This window comes from Stegodyphus dumicola, chromosome 3 (assembly GCF_044657685.1).
Source record: "Stegodyphus dumicola isolate Sdum_Otavi_A_Nest chromosome 3, ASM4465768v1".
Classification (NCBI taxonomy): Eukaryota; Metazoa; Arthropoda; class Arachnida; order Araneae; family Eresidae; genus Stegodyphus; species Stegodyphus dumicola.
In genome coordinates, this window is record NC_140770.1 from 255,593,476 (window position 1) to 255,616,085 (window position 22,610).

The 22,610-nt window shown below is 30.5% G+C and overlaps 1 protein-coding gene across 1 annotated transcript in view; it reads right to left on the minus strand.

The window, feature by feature from the left end:
• mgl (low-density lipoprotein receptor-related protein megalin) overlaps positions 1–22,610 on the minus strand; it is a 230,767-nt gene that overhangs the window by 39,873 nt on the left and 168,284 nt on the right. The window contains exons 48-61 of the mRNA XM_085814066.1: positions 22,160–22,288; positions 21,732–21,857; positions 21,461–21,577; positions 19,626–19,914; positions 18,292–18,515; positions 17,582–17,854; positions 15,334–15,843; positions 12,991–13,249; positions 10,700–10,828; positions 10,394–10,570; positions 9,309–9,535; positions 8,936–9,202; positions 6,761–6,880; positions 3,729–3,851 (exon numbers count right to left, since the gene is read on the minus strand). Coding sequence (XP_085670192.1) covers positions 3,729–3,851; positions 6,761–6,880; positions 8,936–9,202; positions 9,309–9,535; positions 10,394–10,570; positions 10,700–10,828; positions 12,991–13,249; positions 15,334–15,843; positions 17,582–17,854; positions 18,292–18,515; positions 19,626–19,914; positions 21,461–21,577; positions 21,732–21,857; positions 22,160–22,288 — 2,970 coding nt within the window. The remainder of the gene's footprint in view (positions 1–3,728; positions 3,852–6,760; positions 6,881–8,935; positions 9,203–9,308; positions 9,536–10,393; positions 10,571–10,699; positions 10,829–12,990; positions 13,250–15,333; positions 15,844–17,581; positions 17,855–18,291; positions 18,516–19,625; positions 19,915–21,460; positions 21,578–21,731; positions 21,858–22,159; positions 22,289–22,610) is intronic.

Here is a 22,610-nt window from a genome sequence, read left to right on the forward strand (position 1 = left end):
TGAAATACTTTTACAAATACCATCTAGATAGAAGATTTTTCACCTGCTGAATAGTCAAGAAATTAGAAATCATCTATCTGTATTTATTTCCTGCGAGTTATTGGATGTCACAAAAAATTTCCAGGTTTAGAAAACTAACAAAAACACATTTTGTAAATTATATGGGACACGTTTTTAAAGTAAGTACTGTTTTGAAATTCTGGGGTGGTAGTGCCATGGTTGGTATTATGCACATGCACCATTATGGAAACATTCAAAGATGCTAATGTTTGTTTTTGAGCATTTAAAATGGCTCTACCAATTGAGAATGCAGCTGATTGTACTTTACTGTAAATGATTTGTTTTCTTAGTGCTAAAAATATGAAAGCAGCTGAAATTAATCGTCAGATTAGTGAAGTATATGAAGAAAACATTATGAGCATTGACATGGTGTGGAAATGTGTGACAGCTTTTAAAGATGGTTGTACAAACGATGAATGAAGTGGCCTTCTGTCATTATTACAGATTTGGTGCAGACAGTTGACAAGCAGGTGAAATAGAACAGAGGTTTTATAGTTTCATCATTATCTGATGACTTTCCTCAGGTTTCATACACTATTCTGTATAAAACTGTAAGCAAATACTTAAATTATCGAAAACTTTGTATAAGCTGGGTACCGAAAATGCTGACGGAGGTGCACAAAACTAAATGTTTACATAGTGCTTTAATATTCTTTCAGATGTACAGTGAGTAAGGTGATAATTTTTTAAACAAAGCCAACGAAACCTGGATGGCTTTTGCTACACCAGAATCAAAGCAGCAATCTATGGAATAGCAGCACCCATCATCACTTGAGACAGTGAAGTTCAAGCAAACAGTTTCAATCCAGAAAAATCATTTGTATTGTAATTTGGAACAGGAAGGGAGTATTGACTGTGATTTTTTGCCTCGTGGTTACACAATAAATTCTATATGACATATTGTGAGACCTTAAACAAACTGCACTGTGCAATCCAAAAGAAAAGGAATGGCATTCTGAGTAGGAAGGTCATTTTGCTTCATGATAACGCCCATCAGTCCGTGGCTAAACAAACTCCAGACCTCATCATGTGATTTCGCTGGTAACAACTTGATTACAATTCATGCAGTCTCGATGTAGCACCCAGTGATGCATTCCTGCATTTGAAGAAGCATCCATACAGTCTTCATCACAACGATGAGGAAGTCAAAATGATCGTATCACAGTAAGTGTCAAATCAAGTGCCAGAGGAGATTCAAAAGCTGTATGACACTACAAGTGTCTTAATATTTGTGGAAATTATCTAGAAAAGTAGACTGAGGTACAGGCTTTCATATGAAAATAAAACTGGTAAGAAAATTCTACCTCTTTCTTTTTTTCTTTGCTTATTGTACTCACTTTAAAAACTTGCATCATAGTATTAATTAACTTCAGAATATTTTAGATATGCAACTGATCCAAATTTTACATTTTCATAAATAGAAGTGACATATAAAGGGAATTATTTACCAATGATGATGGTAGAAAAATTTTATTTTTGTCTGTAATAATACCTTTTATTTATGTATAAACAGGTGAAATTTTTAACATTTTAATTCAAATATGGCTTATTTAAATAAAAATCCATCTGAAAATCTGCACATAATTTATAATTTTTTACCAACAATTTATTTTTCAACAATGAAAAATAAATTTGCTCACAATTTCAAGTCAAATTTTGTTCTTTCTGTAACAATAAACATTTCCTGAATATCTTCTTTATTTCATATTGAATTTGCTTTGCAAAGTTTCTACTCTGTATATTAAACTAAGATATATTGATTTTAAAATAATTATAAATTCAAATCATATCAAAATTATATAATTTTAAATTAAAAAATTGCATCCTATAATAATAATAGAAAGAAAAGCATAACATATGTCAAGGCAGTTAATTTCCTAGACTAAAAAGCAGTTTTTAATAGTACATAAAATTGATTTTAATTTTTTAAGTTATTAATATTGTAAAGGTGATTTTAAATAATTCTGAAATTAAAACAACTTTGAAAAGAAATTATGGGTATCAGAATGTATTTTTTCCTGTAGACTTATTTATTAGACTTTTTATTAGACTGCATAGGGCTTAAAGTATTAAGAATGGTATTTTGCAAACCAGTTAACACATACGACAACAGCAAAGGAAGGATCCCAGCAATAGGATCTTTTATAGTACAGTCTAACAACTTTTTTTTTTTAAATTAACTTCGTCACTCAAAACATTTATTATTTCCTTCTGTTATTGTTTTTACATTTTGCTATGGCTAAGCTTAATAGTAATGGTATAAAGTTTTGCAGATGTTATAAATAATATCTGCTGTCACGTTTTGATTTACAAATATTTTTGCAATGGCCATTATGCCTTTGGTCATTAACATTATGGATTAGCCTGTAATTGATATATATTTGCAAAATTTTTTTAACAGAATACTGCAATCAGACACATAGTAGATTAAAACTTCAGATTGCAAATATGAAATCATCAAAATACCATTACACAGAGTTACTATTAGCAAAAATTTCAGTCTTTCAAATTCAAGAAGTAGACACTGATCTAAAGTATGTTAGAACACAAAAATTATTCACAGAATAGATTTTATAAGGTTCAATTCTGTAATTTAAAAAGTTCTCAAAAACATCTAATAATTTGCTTGTTTTAAATACCTTGTATAACAAAACTACAAAACTAAACTAATACACTTGATGAACTTCAGAAGTATTTCTGGGGGTTTTGCATCTCTAAGCCTGATTTTAGGGGGGGGGGGATCAGTTAATTCAGTTCTATCATCGTAATTTTCGGTACCATTTTAGATTATTACTTGAGCTCTTATATATGTTAAAATTAGCATTTAATATCTTTTCCCTTTATTTTACATTAAAATATATTTAAAAAATTACTTATCTTGCAAAATACGTAATTTTCGGAAGTGCTATTCAAATTATTCCAAAGATTTAATTGATACAATTCATTAAAAAGTTTAAAATTAATAAAACAACACAATAAAGAATATTTACAGAAAGAAGTAACAAAATTTAAAATGAAGACCGAGTGTAGTAAATCACGAAGCACAGAGAAGTATCACTTCCTAACTCAGAGAAGAAGTATAACTTTTTAACTCTAAAAAATGAATCATCACTCTTATCTGTGTTAGTAAATGGTTCATTAACCGTATGAATGTATTCTTCCTCTGATAAATAATGCCTTCGCACCACAATAGACTGGAGTTGAGAAGTTCAAGTACTGGTTCCCATATTCATCTTTTTGAGATACAGTTTATTAATCTAAACATTAATATTGCATTTGGCCTATTTTATTTAACTGATAAGCAATGTGTGACACCAATTTAGAAGATATTTGAAAGATTGCATGCTACATAAATTAGCAACAACTGTACTGACTGTTCCAAACAAAACATGAGCAAAATGAAAACATGAACATCCAAAATTGTATTGAGTGCTATTTTGATTTTCAAGATTTGTTTAGCATATATGTAAAAATGCTTTAAGCTTCTTAGAAAAGATTAAAATACATTTAAATATGGGCTAGAGAATATAGAAATTGTAACAATTACTCAAAATACCTATTTTCAAAATGTGTTATAAATTTACAAGACAATCCCCAAAACACAAGTGAACATCAGAATGAAAAGTTAATAAAGCAAATAAATTAGTCTGTGTTTAAAAATTACTTACGACACAAGGCTGGATCTTCATCAGATCCATCAGGACAATCTTCATCGCCATCACAATGCCATGCTTCAGAAACACAACGACCAGTACTTTTGCACTTAAAACTGTGTTCTCCACAGTCATGAACTATAAAATACAAAATTTTTAAAATGCTTAGAATACACTGAAAATTTTTGTTTTGCATATATCAATAACATGACTAGCAATAATTTAACATGAAATTTTTATAAAAAAAGGAAAATTTGTTATGTAATTTTTGAGAGCCATATTTATATACTAAAATTAGCAGTTTTTGTATGTATAATACAAGTAAATCAGAAGGTATTAAAATACAATTTCAAATAAAAAAATGACAATACAATAATACAGAAAACTATGTAAATCTTTTTTTTAAAAATTTCCAACGGCCTTTCGTTTTAGCTAAGTAATACAGAAGTCTAAATGGGCAGTATACTACAGTTAAAATACGTAGCATAGTCACAGAAGTTTAAAATATACATTATAAACATTTATGAAAGATTTGAAAAGTGCAACATCTGACTTCATCAACTTAAAAAAATTGATAATATTCTTTACTAATGAATCAAAAGTTGATAATAAACTATAGATGTTTGGAGAAAAAGTGTTTTCTTGTCAGAGAACGAGTCTCTTCTTGATGAAAAAAATGTTTACTCATTTATTAAAGTTTTCACATCAGCAGATTTATGAATATACAGTACAAAGTCTTTAATCTGGACTCGTCGGGACTTCAGTGATTCCCGATTAGAGGTTTTTCCGGATTATAGATCATCAATTTAAATCTGGTAAGATGGCATGCAGAAATTATAAAATTAAAAATATGAAACCGTAATTTACAAAATAAAGAGCAATTATGATCTAAAGGGTATTAAAAAAAGCTTAATATTTAATTATTTACTTTATTAAACATTTCTTTCAATGTAAGTTGTTTAAATTGCTTCGTTTTATGTGTTAATACTTTCTCTTTAATTCTATAAAAAGACATAATTTCTTGTTCAGATACAAACTTCCGCTGTTCAAGTCCTGTAATTGCTGTGTCGAGAATACTGACTAACTTGTCAACCGAAATTTTTCTGTTTTCACCAACCTCTCTGTTACCTTTTCCATGCCTTTATCCATTTTTTTGCAGCAATTTCACTTTTTGTTTGATGGACATCGAAACATGCTTTCGCTTTGTAGATCCTTTAGCAGCTCCAGAATCGGAAACTCTTTTTGACATAATCGAAAGTTCAAGCTTACTTTTTATAAAATTGCTCTAATAGTCTGAAAAAAATAATAAGCCAGATCCAATTAGAAGACAGCAATCTGCAACATTAACTGAAATAGATAATTACATAATTTTAGCCTAGCTAGCGTTCGTTATATAATAAACGAGCATGCGTAAATGTGTAATGCGCATGCGTAAACGCATATGCGCAGAAAGTTTGTAGCTTTGAGGTCTGGATTATGGACGTCTGGATTAAAGACTTTGTACTCTATATGGCAAATTTCATTGCCATATAGAGTACAAAAATTAAAAATTTGAATGCTCAGCATCATATAACACAAAATATATGTGCTGTAGTAGGAACTGTTCCAAAAAGCATGAAATGAATTCAGTGCAAATAAAATATTTTAAGCTCAACATTCTACTATCATAAAGAAAAAATATAATAAGAAATATGTTTCCTACTGAGACTACTGAGCAAACAGAATAATTAGCATTCTTCTACCTATTTTTTAGAAGGGAGCAGATCTATTTTTAACTTTCAAAATATTTTAGAAACCATGAAAGACAAGAGAGACAGTCCTTTCTCTCAAATTAAAGAGTGATAGTCCTTTCTCTTGAATTCATTTGATAGACTTGTTGAATCAGGATATTGAGAGACCTTTCTGGAGAGCTATCTTTAACCTCCTGGAGAGCATGCCTGGTGTACATTTTCAACCTGAACTCAGGACTCATACTAACAAAAATAAAGACTGGCCTAAGTATCTATTTTAACTTGCTTTGGAGGTCATTGCCCAAATCCCAGAAACTGCTTTTTAAATATATACTGAATAGCAATAAAGATGATCACAGTTATTGTGGTAGTGGAATCTTCATTGAGGCCCCTGACTACTCACTTAGATTTAAGAATCCAGATTTCTGCTCTATTTTTAGATCTGAGCTAATAGCTATTGTTGGGGCACTTAATGCTATTAAATCTGTAACATCCATAAATACCTGGATCTTATCAGACAGTCATAGCATATATGTAACTGGAATAAGGGTGGCGACAAAACAACTATTTCAATACGCTTTTAAGCAACTTTCTCAACAACGAGAAATTTACTTTCAATGGATACCTTCTCACATTGGCCTTTTTGGCCCAGAAGTGAGCCTCTGTTATGTTGATTTCAAAAGACCATTTGACCTTCTTGAGATCTGCCGCAAGATAGAAATCTCAAATCAGCAGCTATGGAAAATAACTCCAATTCACGCCTGGTATAATAGGCAGGCTCCAGGTGGTGCCCTTGCTATCAAGGCTGATAGAGTCATTTAGTCCACTATTAGCAGGCTCACTAGTGGACACATCAAGTGTCTCTCATTTGATCAAGGTTAAAAGCCCTTTCTGACGTGCATCAATTGCAACTGTGTGCAGACCTTTCCCAATCACATATTGAACTTTGCAGGTGTTGATAGAATTGACCTTTTTATCAATCCTCTTCTTGTTTATGAATTTTTTAAGATTCTTGGGCTCGTGGTCTTGGTCAAGCCTGCACCTAGATCAAATAAAACAACAGCACCAACAGAAACCACACAGAAAATTTTTTATCTAGTTAATTCTAACAGATTTACTGGAATGCCTGTTTTCTGATTAAAGACCAGTAGCTATTTTAAGTAACTGTTTTAAGTTTTTATTCACATAACAGATTTTAAATATGAGCAACTTCAGCACAGAAACAGATAAATACATAAAAATACTTTATGTGATTCCATGCTTTCACTCATTTAAATAATTTGCTATATTTCTATGTAGAAGGTAGTGCAGACTCACCACAGAATTCTTCATCTGATTTATCACTGCAGTCAGCAGTACCATCACATATACGAATACGAGAAATGCAGCTTTGATTGTTACGGCACTGAAATTGTCCCGGCTTGCATACAAATGGTGCTGTAATAATTACAATACATACTTATATCACAATAAAAGTAAAGCTAAACATAAAATGCAGCAGAGAATTTTGATACTTCAACTAAATGATATTTAAAATAATAATTTTTCACAACAGTACACAACAATCAGATTTTTTAAAATATTTCTAAAACTAATTCCCCCCCCCTTGCTTACAGAAATAAAGTGAAAATAATTACAAATGAATTTAATTCCACCTAAGAATCATTGAACTAATTTTCATCAAATGTTTTTCACTAACTACAACTATAATTTATACTCAATTACTGTTTTACACTCAATTCTAACATACAACAGTTTTCCAACACTCAAACACTGTTTCAATAAAAAATACTATAGAAAAAGAATATCTCTGACATTAACTGTACAGTAAAAATTAAATGTTCTTGCCTTGAGTAGATTGCTGTGAATCTCCAGATAAATATTTTCCCTTTAGAATAAAATATTTTATCATTCCTTCCCAACAGTTGTTGCTGAAGATACACTCTTTTAAAATGTGCTATAATACTTTTTTTGGTTTTATTTGCATAGAGTTTCTATACTTTTATATCGACTGAATGATGAATATTATTTGGGGCATGGCCATTATGTACGATAAAATTGACAGAAATACACTTTTGTGATTTTTGTATCTAAAGTACAGTTTCACAAAAACTGCGGCTATTTCATTAGTGGAAACAGTTTTCGTTGCACTAATGATCAACTGGTGAAAGAGATTCTAAGAATTTTGGAACTGTAAGTTTGCAATAAAAAGACCACAGACAAGATCAGGTTTTTTATAAAGCAAATTTAAAGTTATTCAGAACAGCTTGCTCTTGAAGCAACAAAGGCATTTCCAAGATACTCAACCTATAAGACTGTGCTGATAATCTCAGTACATAATCTTTAATATTTAACTTGTGATCAAAAGTGTCACATGGGTGTGAGAAACCAATTATTTCAGGAATAGCAAATTGTCATAAAATTGAAGAGAATGTAAAGATTGGTAGGTAAGGAAGAAAGACTAAAACATTAAAATGTCCTTTTAGTTACATTCCCCTTTATATTATGCGCACACACAAATTATAAAGTGCCACAACAGCTTCATTCATATGTATCAGAGAATTGTTCAAAAAATATCTGCTACAGCAAATATTAATTTAGTGATTTTTACAAGGTGTATAATAGACATCAATTTCGTTATTTATACATTAAAATTTTGTCACTGTTTAAAAAAAAAACTGAAACTAAATGTATAAAGTATATTAGATTTTGTTCATTAAACATTTTGTACAAAATATTCATATAATTAATCACAATAGAAACTACAAATGAACTAATCAAACTAATTAATTTTACATATATTTAATAATTCATTTAATGCATTTAACTTTTAGTTAACAAATAGATTAATAAAATTCTAGTTAATGAACTTTTTCAGATTTCCACTAAAAACATTGCCAATTGCAATTAAATAAGGGTCCTACTTTTAAATAATATCAAACTTGTATAAAATGTAGTTTTACATTTTTGAAAAATTGCTTTAAAACTAAATTGAAATTGGAAAACACAGGTTGTTTGGCTAATGATCAGTCATGCTAATAGCATACTGGAAAACTGAAAAAAAGTGCTTTTAAATGAATATATAAGGTGAGAAGTACCAAATATCCTTGTTTAAAAGTAAAAATAAATGTATAGTGTACACTTAGTGTATATATTAAATTCAGAGAACAGAGGTAAAAGCTGAGAAAATTTTGTTTTAACATTATATGAATTTCCACATTACTTATCAGCTGATTCTGCAGCTAACATGTCAGCATGCATGTGAAGTGCTTTTAACAGAATGAAATCTATTAATCTGTTAATTTCAATCATTCATTATGAAATAAAATGTCATAATAAATGACTGAAAATCAGACAGCATTATTCCTCAGTATATGCTTCCGCAATAAAATATTTGTTTTACTTATATCCCACATAAAAAAATGTAGCCACATTTTTGAAAAGATAATTCATTCAAGCAAATTTCTAAAAACACAATATTTGAAAACTTACGACATCCTGCTTCATCAGATCCATCTCTGCAGTCCTTATTTCCATCACATTTGTAATATATGGGAATACATCTAGACTCACGTCCACCACACAAATGCTGGCCAGCAGTGCAGTTAGCTATACATGAATGACTGGCAGAAGCATGTCCTACAGTATTTGGCAAAAGCACAAAATTATCTGGACATGCACAAGTGTACTTTTCTGCCCCTGGAGCAATCAGGCATAAGTTAGAGCATCCTCCATTATTAGTGCCACAAGGATTTTTATCTGGAAGATACGATTTAAATAATTATAATTCTTAATTTGAACTTAAATACTATGGAATCCTATAAAGAATATAACAACTGTGAAATGAAACATGATGAATGCTTACATGGTAACTGACGCAAAGGATGATAAACGTGAATATCATATGGTCGATGAGATGTATTTCTAAGAACTTGTAAATTTTCTCCAGTAAACTTGTCAGCTCTGTAAACACCTTTCATATTCCAATCAGTCCAATATATGGAATTATCAAATACAGTAATTGCAAACACATGAGGCACAGAATTGCCAGATAATACTTGATGTCTATTTTTCCCATCAAAATCTGCAAATCTATCAAAACACACAGTGTTAAATGGAAGAAAACTATTAGTTGTAAATAATAATTAAAAATATTACAAGCAGCTACAATCTTAAATAAAGCTGAAATCTTAACTACTACAGCAAATATAGTTTAATGCATTATAATAAAAAGATCATCTCATCTAATTAATAACTATTATATTAATGATATTTGTATTTACTTTTTTTACAGGAGACAAAAATGGCTAACAAAACAATATTGCAGCCAGAAAATTATAAAAATCTAATAATATTAATTATTTAAATATTTTTCTTTCTAAGGAATATCAAAAGACACACTTTATTTGTTAAATTTTATTCATTTTTATTATTATTTTGCTCAAGTCAATGATGAATTTCTAATAAAATGGTATCACTTGCAAATATAGAATTGATTTCCAATTTAAATTTAAAATTAATTACTCAATTAAAAATGTGCAACAAATATTTATAAGAAAGTACAGGATTTACCTAATACATGCATCCTAAGAAAAGTAGCTGAAAATATTTAGTCAAAAATAAAGCAGCATATATATGAAACAAATTTATGCTTTTACAAATTACAAATAAAGACTGATAAAATATACATGAGTGTGTTACACACACACTCACAAATACATATGCACAACAATACAAAATTATTATTATAAATAAGCACGAAAGATTTTTGAAAGAAAAAACTACACCAACACACACACAATATAAATTTTCAGGTATTCAGAATTTAGGTTAGATTCCAGTTTTTTTAAAACCATGTACAAATACAAGATTTTCTTATAAAAATTTGAATCTGGTAAAACAGCATCACAAACAATCATAACATAATCTACCACAAAAATTTCCACTTACTCAATATAATCTAAATGAGCATCAGCCCAAAATATTTTATTGCTGAAGTAATCAATAGTGAGAGCATTTGGCCAGACAAGTTTGTTTTCATATAAGACAATGCGTGAGAAGTTACTTCCATCCATTCCCATACGAGCTATATATGCATGATGTCCCCAATCAGTAAAGTACAAGTACCTGCAAAAATTATATGAACTGTAAACATGCATCATACTATTGATGACTAATGTATACTACTGAAAATACATTTCCTTATTAATTTATTAATTAGAAAGGAAAAATACACATAGAAAATTACAATCTTACCCAATGCCAGGATGAACAGCAAGTGCTCGCGGATCAGATATTCCTTTCGTCAGCAAGGTTTTTCTATTTCTTCCATCAAGTTCAGCAACATCTAATTGTTTTGAAGTACGATCCAACCAGTATATTTTTCTGCAATAACAAGTATTTAACATCTAAGTAAAATTTTAAATCTTTAAAAATGATAATTTATTAATCAACATAAAGCAATAAATGATTTCTAATTTACCAACATCATGAATTAAAAAATTCCTTTAAATTAACCATTACACATAATGTTTCCTATATAAGCTGAAGGACCTTGATTGACAATACTACCATTTTTGTGAAACTGATTTTTTAAGCCATAAAAATGATAAATGGTAACTTACTTGATTTTATGTATTTTTAGTGAATTCTGCTAAAGTACCACTTGGAATTAAGTTTTAGGAAATTAACTGAATAACATATGCTTTCAAACACATAATCTTTGGGCTCCTTTACCCCTGTGCAGCCGAGAGATTAGATGGACGATGAGTTTTACTTTTATTGCACTACACATTTAACATTAAAGGCACGAACAGACAAATATTTATGGGCACATTATTGCCATTTCTGTTGTACATCCAGGTTTGATGTAACTAACAGATATCATGTAGAGATAACATATGGAAAATATATGTATGTATTTGAGCAATCTTTTAAGTTTTTTCTTCCAAAGTCTACAATGGAAATACATTAAGTGATTCAAATAAATATCTTAAAAGTATAATACAGTTCTGAAAAGTTGTATGACTTATTTGTGGCTAAAGTTATCTTTACCATTCCAAGAATGATCAACAAGTGACAATATGATGCTACATCACTGAGGAGGAAGCAGTGTCAATGCAAGGATACAACAAGCACTATGTTTGATGCAGTCTCTGATGTATTTTTTGAGTAGCTGAAAACTGATAGTTGTTGGACTTAATTGCTGTAAACTGGTAGTTGCTGATGAAACTCAGTCTGGACCAACTGAAGCTCATCACAAAATGAAGGTGAAATATAGTGAATTGTATATGTCCCTGCAGCAAGTACTAGTAGTGAAGGAAGTGTAAAAGTAACATTGCAAGATTGACTATTTTCTGTTAAAATCAGTTTTAACAATCATTTAGATAATGAATTGAGATGGAAAGCCATCACAAGGCTTAAGTCTGGGTAGTGGAAATTACTCAATTATTGTGAGCTTCTCAGACAGTATCTAGGTTATAGCACAAATTCCAGACCTACATTTATCTTAATAAGAAGGTCCAACTAAGAGGAATGATATCTGCAGAGGTCAATTTGTAGCATGATGCAAGAGAACCTGGAACAATAATTTCCACATAAACTTATAAAGAGCTATCTTTTGCGGAACAGATACATCATTTTCAGATGCAGCAAGATTAGGGGCATGTTAATGTCAGTGATGAGTTGAGGTATAATACACAGAGCGATTCTCAACAAATCATCACCTCAAGAGAGCCTGGGGTCTGCTATCATTCTACGACATTACATACTACTGCATGTCTTTGATGTGGCCATTATGATGTTCATGTTAAGGCTTTACCAGAAGGCTGTTGGGAAGGACTTTATATTTACAGAAAATAATGTGAGGATACACAAAGCTCATTTGGTCAAAGATTTCCTGAAAGAAAAATGCATAATGTTTCAATATATAATATGGAATTTGCTGGGCTTGAATCCAATACAGCAAGTTTGGAATCCTCTAGAAAGAGCCTGAAATAATGCTCCATAATGCCAACATCATCTCAGAATTCTACGGGTATTAAATTCATCATTTTCAGAAAAACAGGATTTGTTGCCACAAGCTATGATAAACAATCTCATTTAAATTATTAAGACTCATTTAGAGGCATATAGAGTTGTGTAGAACTGCGACACCTATCATTTTGTTGATGTGCCATCTTTTCATGATTTTTAGATTTAGTATTTACATGTTGCAAAATATTTACCTCGATTATTTTGCTATGTTGCTATCAGTCTTTTTATAACACTGGGCATCAGTGAACTTAAATTAATTATAATAAACCATTTATTTTTTGAGATATTACAATTTTTGTATTTGTAACTTTGGATACCAGTGTAATTTCATTAAGAAAGTGAATTTCAATAGTCACAGGATTATACTTGTACAAAGAGATAAACATACATTTTATGATCTGAATTCTGTATTATCTCACAATTAATTGAGAGTTTAGAGAAATTTTACAATAACATGCAAAAAATAAAGAATTTAAATATGGGTAAACACTCTAGTTACAGTAAAATATTACCTTCCAATCCAATCAACAGCCAACCCTTCTAGTCCTTGTGTGTCATGCCTTATCAAAGTTTCTTCTCCAGTACCATTAATGAATATACGACTTATTGTTTTATTTCCTACATCACAGAAGTACAGCCGATCTTCTGAATAATCAAAATCTAGAGCCACTACATTTCTCAAATCCATTTTAATCAGGTTGTACTTTTTGCCATCAGTACTCATATTTCGAAGATAATATCTATTGGTAAAGATGATCCATGGTTCAATTGCTGGGGAAAAAAGAAAAAAAAATTAATATTTTCTAAAGATAAAATAATACGGTAAATTTCATATTAACTACTAGTTTCTAAAATCACTTAAAACTAAGAGATGACTTTTTTGCTCTTCTTCCTCCCCCCTCCCTCTCTTTTATTTTTTTCAAAACTTGTGGGTGATATAATACAGTTCAATATAAATACAGTTCAATATAAAATTAACAAAATATACCAAAAGTACATCAAGTCTGAAACTTGAATGAGGTTCAGACTTTGTGCATGAAGGTGCAGTTGCCCCTCGCTCCCTATTTTTTGACTTCGCTGATTTTTTTTGCATTAGTCTATGTGTTCGCTGATTTTTTTGCATTAGTCTATGTGTTATATGTTTAATCAGATAGCCTGGCTCAGTAAAAGTAGGCGGCCAGTGTAACTCTGATTCAAAATCCGGTTACGACCATGTGCAGTGCTGATAACGATCACGTGTTTCTGAGACTTCTTTGCCAATGCTTTATTTTTCTTCTTTTTCCGCCTTTTTAGTAATTTCGTTCTCCTGATGAGGAGGGACTTTTAGCTGCCCTTGAAATCGATTGAGAGTTTTAATATATGTACGCTAAATACAAGGTTGTTATTGTGATTTTGATTGTCACATTGCGTGTTTCTCTTCTATTCTATCTTACGATTATTGGGAAGGCCTTTGAAAAAGGAACAATGTTATTCTTTGAAAAGAGAAAACAACATTTAATCTCATTTTAAATAAGAAGCAGCTGTTTTCGGGTAAACACAGCAATCTTTTTTAAGTGAATAGGAAAAATAGGTCAAGGTCAGATCTACCACAAATGATTACTGCTGTTGCTATAGAAGCATGCCTGAACTTTCTTCAGAGTCAATTCTTTCAAGCTAAAATTTATTATTCAAAATCAAACAATCATTATCAACTGTGTATTAAAAGCACCCTTAAAAATGGCTCACAATATCAGACTGACACAATTTAAGTAAGGTACTTTAATCACCTTATATTGCATGAAAGTTTTATGCAGTACAAGATTTTCAAACCTGGTAATTTTCTAATTATAAGCTGCAAGGAGTTACTGATGTTATAATGTCTATAACTTAGTCTTATCCTTTTTTATTTCATATTAGACTACCATTTATTGTTCATGCAGTTGGGCAAATTGCCATTTCTCATAAGCACTGCTATTCTGCAAGACTTAAGATCAGTACAAAGAGATTCATCATTTTTCAAGCAAACTATGTACTGCATAACAAATAGAAAAATTAAAACCAATGTACATGATTTTTAAAAATTTACTTCTTTAATTTTTTGATTACATACCTAATTTGCGTAAACTACAGTTAAAATAATAATAATAATAATTGATATAGTTATCAATTTTTTAAATATATGCATCATGAATGTAATTAATAAAAGATGATTCTCACACTGCATATTATACACCTCAGCTCCAATATAATCGTTTGTGAATCACTAATAATGAGTTTAGTACATTTCTTTCTTTTTAGATTATTAGGTTTTTGATAGACAGAATAAGATCACTGGATAGATTCTGAGAATTCTGCTAACACTTAGATGTTTAGGATGATGTTTGTTTCTAATTATATTACTAACCAATTACAGATCACTGATTAAGTCATAAAGAGATCAGGTATTAATATCTATAAAATGTCCAGTTTAAGAGCAGTTTCAGAATAATTATAAAAACAATTAATATTTTTAAATGCTCATATAACGATTTTTTGTTTATCATCAAACATATTTAACACTTTAAAAGATATAATATTTTTAGAATTAATTGTCAGTATACAATTCTATGAATTAGGTACAATTAAGACTAAATTTAAATTATCAACTGATTTCAATTTATAATTTCAAATACACTCTTAGCAACTATTTTAATTTTTAATATTAAAACTGCCATCCCTTCAAACTTAAAATTCAATATTTAATAGCTCTAATTTTCGATTTTTGTCAGAATAAGATAAAAAAATTTAATCATTATATGAGCATTACTATAAAATAAAACAATTAATTATTACAAATTGTGACCATGAAACTGGAAGAAAGGAAAAGTCATATTTACCATCCTTTCTTTTGCATGTACGCCCATCAAGTTCTCTTTCATAATATGTTTCATTGCATTTACAATAATATGAACCTGGTGTATTGAAACAATACTGGGAGCATACTTCAGGCTTCACAACACATTCATTAATATCCCTGCATGCCTTTTCGTCCTTTGCTAATTCATATCCTTCATTGCATTCACAGTAGAAACTAGTTAAGGTGTTGACACACTTATGCTCACACTGATTTGTTTCAACTTTAGCACATTCATCAACATGACAATGAGCAGGTTCATCTGAGCTATCATCACAATCAATCTGCTTATTGCAGACACGTTCATATGGAATGCACTGTCCATTTTTACATCGAAACTGAGCACCAGGACAGGTAGGTGCTTCCGTTGCACAATCTTTGGCCAGCTCATCACTTCCATCACCACAATCATCTTCACCATCACAATGATACATTTTTCGTATACATTTAGCGTTGCGACATGTGAATTCTTCATCTGTGCAATTTCTAAATGCTTTAGGAAAATGAGAAAAATTTAATTTTGATTTATAGAGATCTACACAAATATAAAGCCAATACTAACAAAATAAGCTTATGAATTCATATTTCAAACCCAAATAATAATTTTTATAGAAATGATTCAGAAAAAATACTAAAACAGGGGATAAAATGATACAAAAATGTTTAATTCAACCTAGCTAAAACAATATACAAAATTTAAAAAATACAAATAAATACAAAATAATACTTAATACAAAATAAAATAAATCAATGTATAAAATATAACAACATTTACCAATTTCAAATTGTCAAGTATGAAGGGTATAAAGCAAAAGCGAAAAGAAACTTCCTTACTAAACTTGATATATATAAAGTTTAGTAAAGTGTTATAAATTATACATATGTATAACACTGAAGAGCCAAAAATACTATGACCACTTACATATAATGCATTGTGCAACCTTTGGCTTACAAAACAGCTGCAACTTGCCTTGGATGCCACAAAATAACTTGAGACAGGTTGTACCAAATGTCTAAGCAGTAGTTACACAAAGTCAAGATATTCCAACAGGTGGTGTTTGAGCTCTGACCTGCAGTACCATGACATCCCAAATGGGCTCTATCAGGTTAAGATCAGTTGAGTTAAGTGGCCTAGACAATAACTGGAATTCATCCGTATGCTCCTTGAATCACTTTCAACACAATTTGAGCTTTGTGACATGGGGCATTGTCCTGCTCGAAATTGAATTTCCAGTTTGGAAGACAGATGCCATGTAAGGGTGCAACTGATCTGCAGTTATGTTCAGATATTCTGCTGCTTTCATGGTCTGTTCTACCACAACCTGACATGACCATCGAAGTAATGAATGAGAAATCGTGGTTCATCTGACCATGCAACTGTCTTCCATTAATCCATGGTTCAGTCTCAATAATCCCAGGCCCATTGTAGGCATAGTTGACTATGACACTTGGTCAACAGAAGTATATAAGTGGGATATCTGCTACACAGTTCCATATCCAACAGTGTGCTCTGAACTGTGTGTTCTGAAACATTTGCACTTGGATCTACGCTGTACTGGGTTGTCAGCTGAGCCACTGTCTGGCACTGATTTTGCTGTACCAAGCAGAACAGTCTCTGATGTGTTTTTTCTTTGATAATGTGTGGACGTCCAACCCCTTGTCATCTACTGCTGCTTTCACTGTAATTTATCCACTTTGAATAAATACTAACAACAGAAGATCATGAATACCATAGCAGTCATGCAGTTTTGAAAATACTTATTCCTAGTCAAAGAGCCATTACAATCTATCCTCTATTACATTCGCTTAAATCAGCAGCCATTCCCCATCACTTGCAAAAATAAGTGCAAGAATGATTCCATACCTTCTCCAGCAGTAGTTAAATACCACTCTCACTTAATCACAGGGTCTCTAAATTATCCAAACGAGTTCACTGAAAAATGCAGGGATGGTCATAATGCTTTGGCTCATCAGTGTATATATAACAAAAGTCTGAAATTTTACCAAATAATACTGCTCTTTTAGGTATAATTAAAGTGAAAGAGCTTAACACATACTGTAGTAAGAGCATTTAATCTCTTTAATAAATTTTAATACGTACATTCTTCCTTAAATGCTATTTGTTTCTCCTATTTGAGAGTTTACTGTAATTTCACATTTCAGTGCATGTCACATGTAAGTTATTTATGATGCTTTAGATTAAAATGTACAGCATGAACAAGAACACTTACTGCAATTCTTTGGTTCATCAGAGCCATCCCCACAATCATTATCATGATCACAAACCCATTCTTTATTAATGCACCTTCGATTATCACACTGAAACTGGTTCTCTTCACATGGATCAGGGGGAGGGCAGTTATGCAAGGTACTGTTTTCATCTGCCCCATCAACACAGTCAGGATCTCCATCACAAACCCATCTCTTAGGTATACAAGAGGCACGTCCCCACTGTTTGTTTTGTGGACATGTGAATTCCTTCTCTGCATCACATTCCCTAGTTTCTGCAACAGAATACCATAAAAGATTTAAATACTCAAGTTATAAATCACATAAAGCAATTCCATGACAGATCAATTTCACATTTTATAGTAATACATCAGTAATTAAACATAAGATGACACTTATTTCAACTTAAATACTGTTTACTAAATTAAATGCATGATTTCAATAAGATGTACAAAAACTGACATAATAAACTGGCATTCCATTATTTACTGCCATAAATTTGAATAGATAGGAGAGACAAAAATCCCAAGCTAAGAAATAATTAATTCAAATCTAACAAAAATTAAAAGAGTGGTTAATATCTTTTATAGGTTTTTATAAATTTCTCAATGCAAGACAAACCAGGTTAAACTATTTTACTGATATAAAGAATGTTAGGTCAAATTTAATATGCAAACAGATTAAAGATTTTTGAAGAAAATTATCAACTAACCACACTGATGCCGTTCATCTTCATCTGAATTATCCAAGCAATCATTGTCTCCATCACAAATATAAATTCGAGGAATGCAGTTACCATTGTCACATGTGAAAAGATCGCCAAAGCAAGTTTTCTTTTCACTTTTGCAATATTCTTCTGGTTCATCAGCTCCATCACCACAATCATCATCTCCATCACAATACCATGTTGCTGGTATACAACGATGACTTGAGCATCTACAAAATTCAGAAATTGTAACTCTTACAACAGGAATATTTATTTTAAAAAATATTTCATGTATTGGTAGTATAATTCCAATAAACAGAAACATAATTTTACTTGTGGAGTTTCAGCACTGAATTTACTACATTTATGCAAGATGTGCAATTAATAAAATATTCATTACGCCTTTAAAAGACAAACATAATAAATCTCATATTTTTTCCTGCAATAATCACAGTTATGTTAGTTATTAATATTTCTATAAGAACAGTGGCACGTTTAATAATGAGTGCTATGTAACTTAATATGAAATCATTAATCATCAGAATGGTCAACTTTTGTAGTTTTTCTCAAAATTTGATCTAAAATCAAAAACAAAACAAAAACAACAACAACAACAACAACAACAACAACGAATTTTGTGTATAAAAGTATGTAAAGTTTTGTATCAAAATACAGTAAGAACATTTTACTCAACTGACTGACTGATCTAAACACATCACACAAAAACTGCATTTTAAATTTATAATACCTTTTATTTCCAATATTGTTTTCATAAAATTCTCTACTTTACTCTAGATAACTGCACAATTGAAATATATGCTCAGGAATATTTAAGGAAATAAAATCTACATACATATTCCCATAAAATATTTAAATTGCCCAGCATAAAAATTTTGAATCAAAAGTAATCAAAAATACAGATTATAAAATACTTTGCTGTTCCCATTAAAATTCAAATTCAAAAAATTTACATTTTCATAAAATTTTTTACTTCATTTTCCCTTCTTTTATAATACAGGGCATTAGAATTAATATATATATGATTTATATTTTAAGTAACATATATATGATTTATAATTACTACTGAAAAAACAAACAATAAGGAGTACTGTATTTGACGGCATAAAAGACGCATTTTTTTTCCTAAATTTGGTCTCAAAAACGTTACCTGCGTCTTATATGTGAAGGACACAGGTTAACTTTCAATACTGAATGCTATTTTTAGCCCATATAAAGGTCTAGACACACATAAATTTTTCTACATCTACATGTGTGTGGCCTTCTAAATAAGGGTGCGTCTTATATGCCATCAAATACGGTAATTACAGTTAATAATTTACCTGAAACTATTAGGTGGGCAAGTTCTTTGAGCACACAATGCTGGATTTTCATCTGAATTATCCCCACAGTCGTTATCACCATCACAAAGCCAATATGGTTCTACACAGATATTAGTTGAATTGCATTTAATATGGTTTCCTGGACAGGTCCTGTTATTTGCACAATGCTCCAGACTCTCGTCTGATGTTTTATTGTCTTTACAATCATTAACTCCATTACATAACTGAGACTTTGGAATGCAGCGGAAATTTGCACAAGTGAATTCTCCTTCAGCACATGGTGGGTAAACTACAAAAACATATCTTGATTAGATCATTGAAACTCTTTACAGCTATGCAAGAGACACCAATATTTAAACACAGTGGAATACCATTTCCAGATTAATCATTTTGTTAAATAGCTTCAGTAATTTCCTTTGAAGAATTAATAAGCTGTTTCATATTAATTAATAAGCCATGCACAATAGCTATAAATATTTTATATTTCAGTTTAATTCTTACATCATTTCTACAGAAAGAAAATCATACATATATATATTGGGTCTGGGAAAAAGTTTGTGGCATTTTTCCTGACAGATGGCATGAATGGCAAATAACTCAAGAAACAAAGATCACAGTGACATCAGAGGCTCATTAGAAAGGTAATTCTTTGAAAGTTACTCTGAGTATATAAAAATCAAATGTCTTGCAGTGGGTGGAAAGATGTGGGGGTTTGATAATGGAGAAAAGTAAGGGAAAATTGTGCTATATTTTGCACTATTATTATACTAAAGGAAAGGACATCACGCAGGGTTGTGAAAAAATTTGTGCTTTATACAGTGCATGGAAATAGTTTGCTTGCTTTCGTTCTGGTAATTTCAACGTAAAAGATGAGTCATGCTCTGGGAATACAATCACTGAAAAAGCTGACAAAATTCTTTCAAAAGTCCAACAAGATAAGTTCATCAGCAGTGCTAACATTGGTATGGAGCTGGGATTTGACCACAAAACTGGTTTGAACCATTTACACAAAGTTGGCTACAAAAAGCATGAGCAATGAGTCCACCATGAGCTACTTTCAGTTGGTCAGACAATTAATTTTCAACTCTACTTTGAAAAACTGAAGAGATTATGCCAGGCAATTGAAAGAAAATGGCCTGAATTGATTAATAGGAAAGGTGTTGCCTTCAATCATGACAACACTCAACCACACACATTTTTGATTACTCGTCAAAAATTGCACGTGGGAAGTTATGATGCATCCACCGTATAGTCCAGACATAGCATCATCGGACTATCACTTGTTCCAATCTCTGCAGAGCTCTCTCACTGGAATTCAGTCAGTTTTCAAAAGATGCCTTGAAAAACCACTTGATTCAGTTTTTCAAATGGAAACCACAGAAGTTTTTCACTGATGGCATCATGGCTCTACCTGAAGAAACATTGCTAATACTTATGGAGCAATTTGGTTTAAATAAATTTTATTTCACACTATAAGAAAACTAGTCCAATTTTACTCCAAAAACGTCACAAACTTTTCCCTAGACTCAATAAATACAAATAACTCTAATGCAAAAAATTAATATTTTTTAAAATAATATCCTAGAAGCATACATTACCATATTACTCCAAACAATGAAAATATACATTTAGAGAGTTTTTACCTAATGCACATTATGCACAAAAAATAAATATATACACTAAATTATAAATTTAAAGGAAAATATGCAATTTTTATAAATTGTTATTATATAAAGAAAATTTCAACAAATTATTTTTATTATATAAAGGAAATTTTAACACAAGCAGTGAGCAATATGCACTCAGATATAAATATTATACTTTTAGCAACATACCACAGTCCATTTCATCTGTCCCATCACCACAATCATTTTCATGATCACATTTCCAATTTTTGAATATGCAACGTCCGATGCCACATCGGAATTCTGCTGGACTGCATGTATGTAGAGCTAGGTACAAATGATAAAAGTTATTGAATAGCAAGCAAAATAATTTGAAACCAAGTGCAAAGTACTTTTACATATTTTAATATTTTTCAAAAATGTAATCTACTCTGAATAATCTTATTTAAATCAAAGTTTATAATCACAAACTACTGCATACCACAAAACTTTTCATCTTCGTCGGTGTTATCACCACAGTCATCATCACCATCACATGCCCATAAACGAGGTATACATTTGCCATTTCCACATGTAAATTTGTTATCAGCACAAGTTATATTTTCAGCTAAAACATTTAAAATACACATATTACTGAAAGGTAAAAATATATGAACTAAAATTAAATTGCTGTTTTCATGCAATTCTGAAAGTGAAAAACATTTATTACATTAAATATTGGAGATAAAATTCACATGATGAAATATAATTTTAAGTATGTAAATTTAATCTTCACATTTAATACTTAAACTACATGTGCTAATCACAGTATTCAAGATGTATTATATGTTTTCTATACTCTTATAACTAAATAGTTTGAATTAATTTAATTTTTATGAAGACATTAAATTTATTATATAAATTTCTTACCAGCACACATGCGACCTTCATTGACAACTTTATAGCCTTTCGCACATAAGCACTCCACACTTCCATTTGGTGCTGGATGACATGAATGAGCACAACCTCCGTTGTTTATCTTGCAAAGATCTTTATCACCTGTATAATAAATGTTTCCTCTTAAAATATATTGCATTGATTAGAAACTTAAATAAATATACAAAGGGGCTAATGAAAAGTATGGAAGAATAATTTACCACAAAAAAGTATGCCTTCCATAAAAAAGTTTCAAAATGGCTCGATTCATAATTGTAATTGAACATGCAATGAAATACTTAATAACTTTATTTCAATTATAAGAGGATATTCTAAAAACATTTTTTAATAAATAAAACATAAGAGATATAAAAAACTAAACTCAAATGTTAAAAAAAATTACTAAAATATTAGAATAATATAATACAAATATATTTCAAAATGA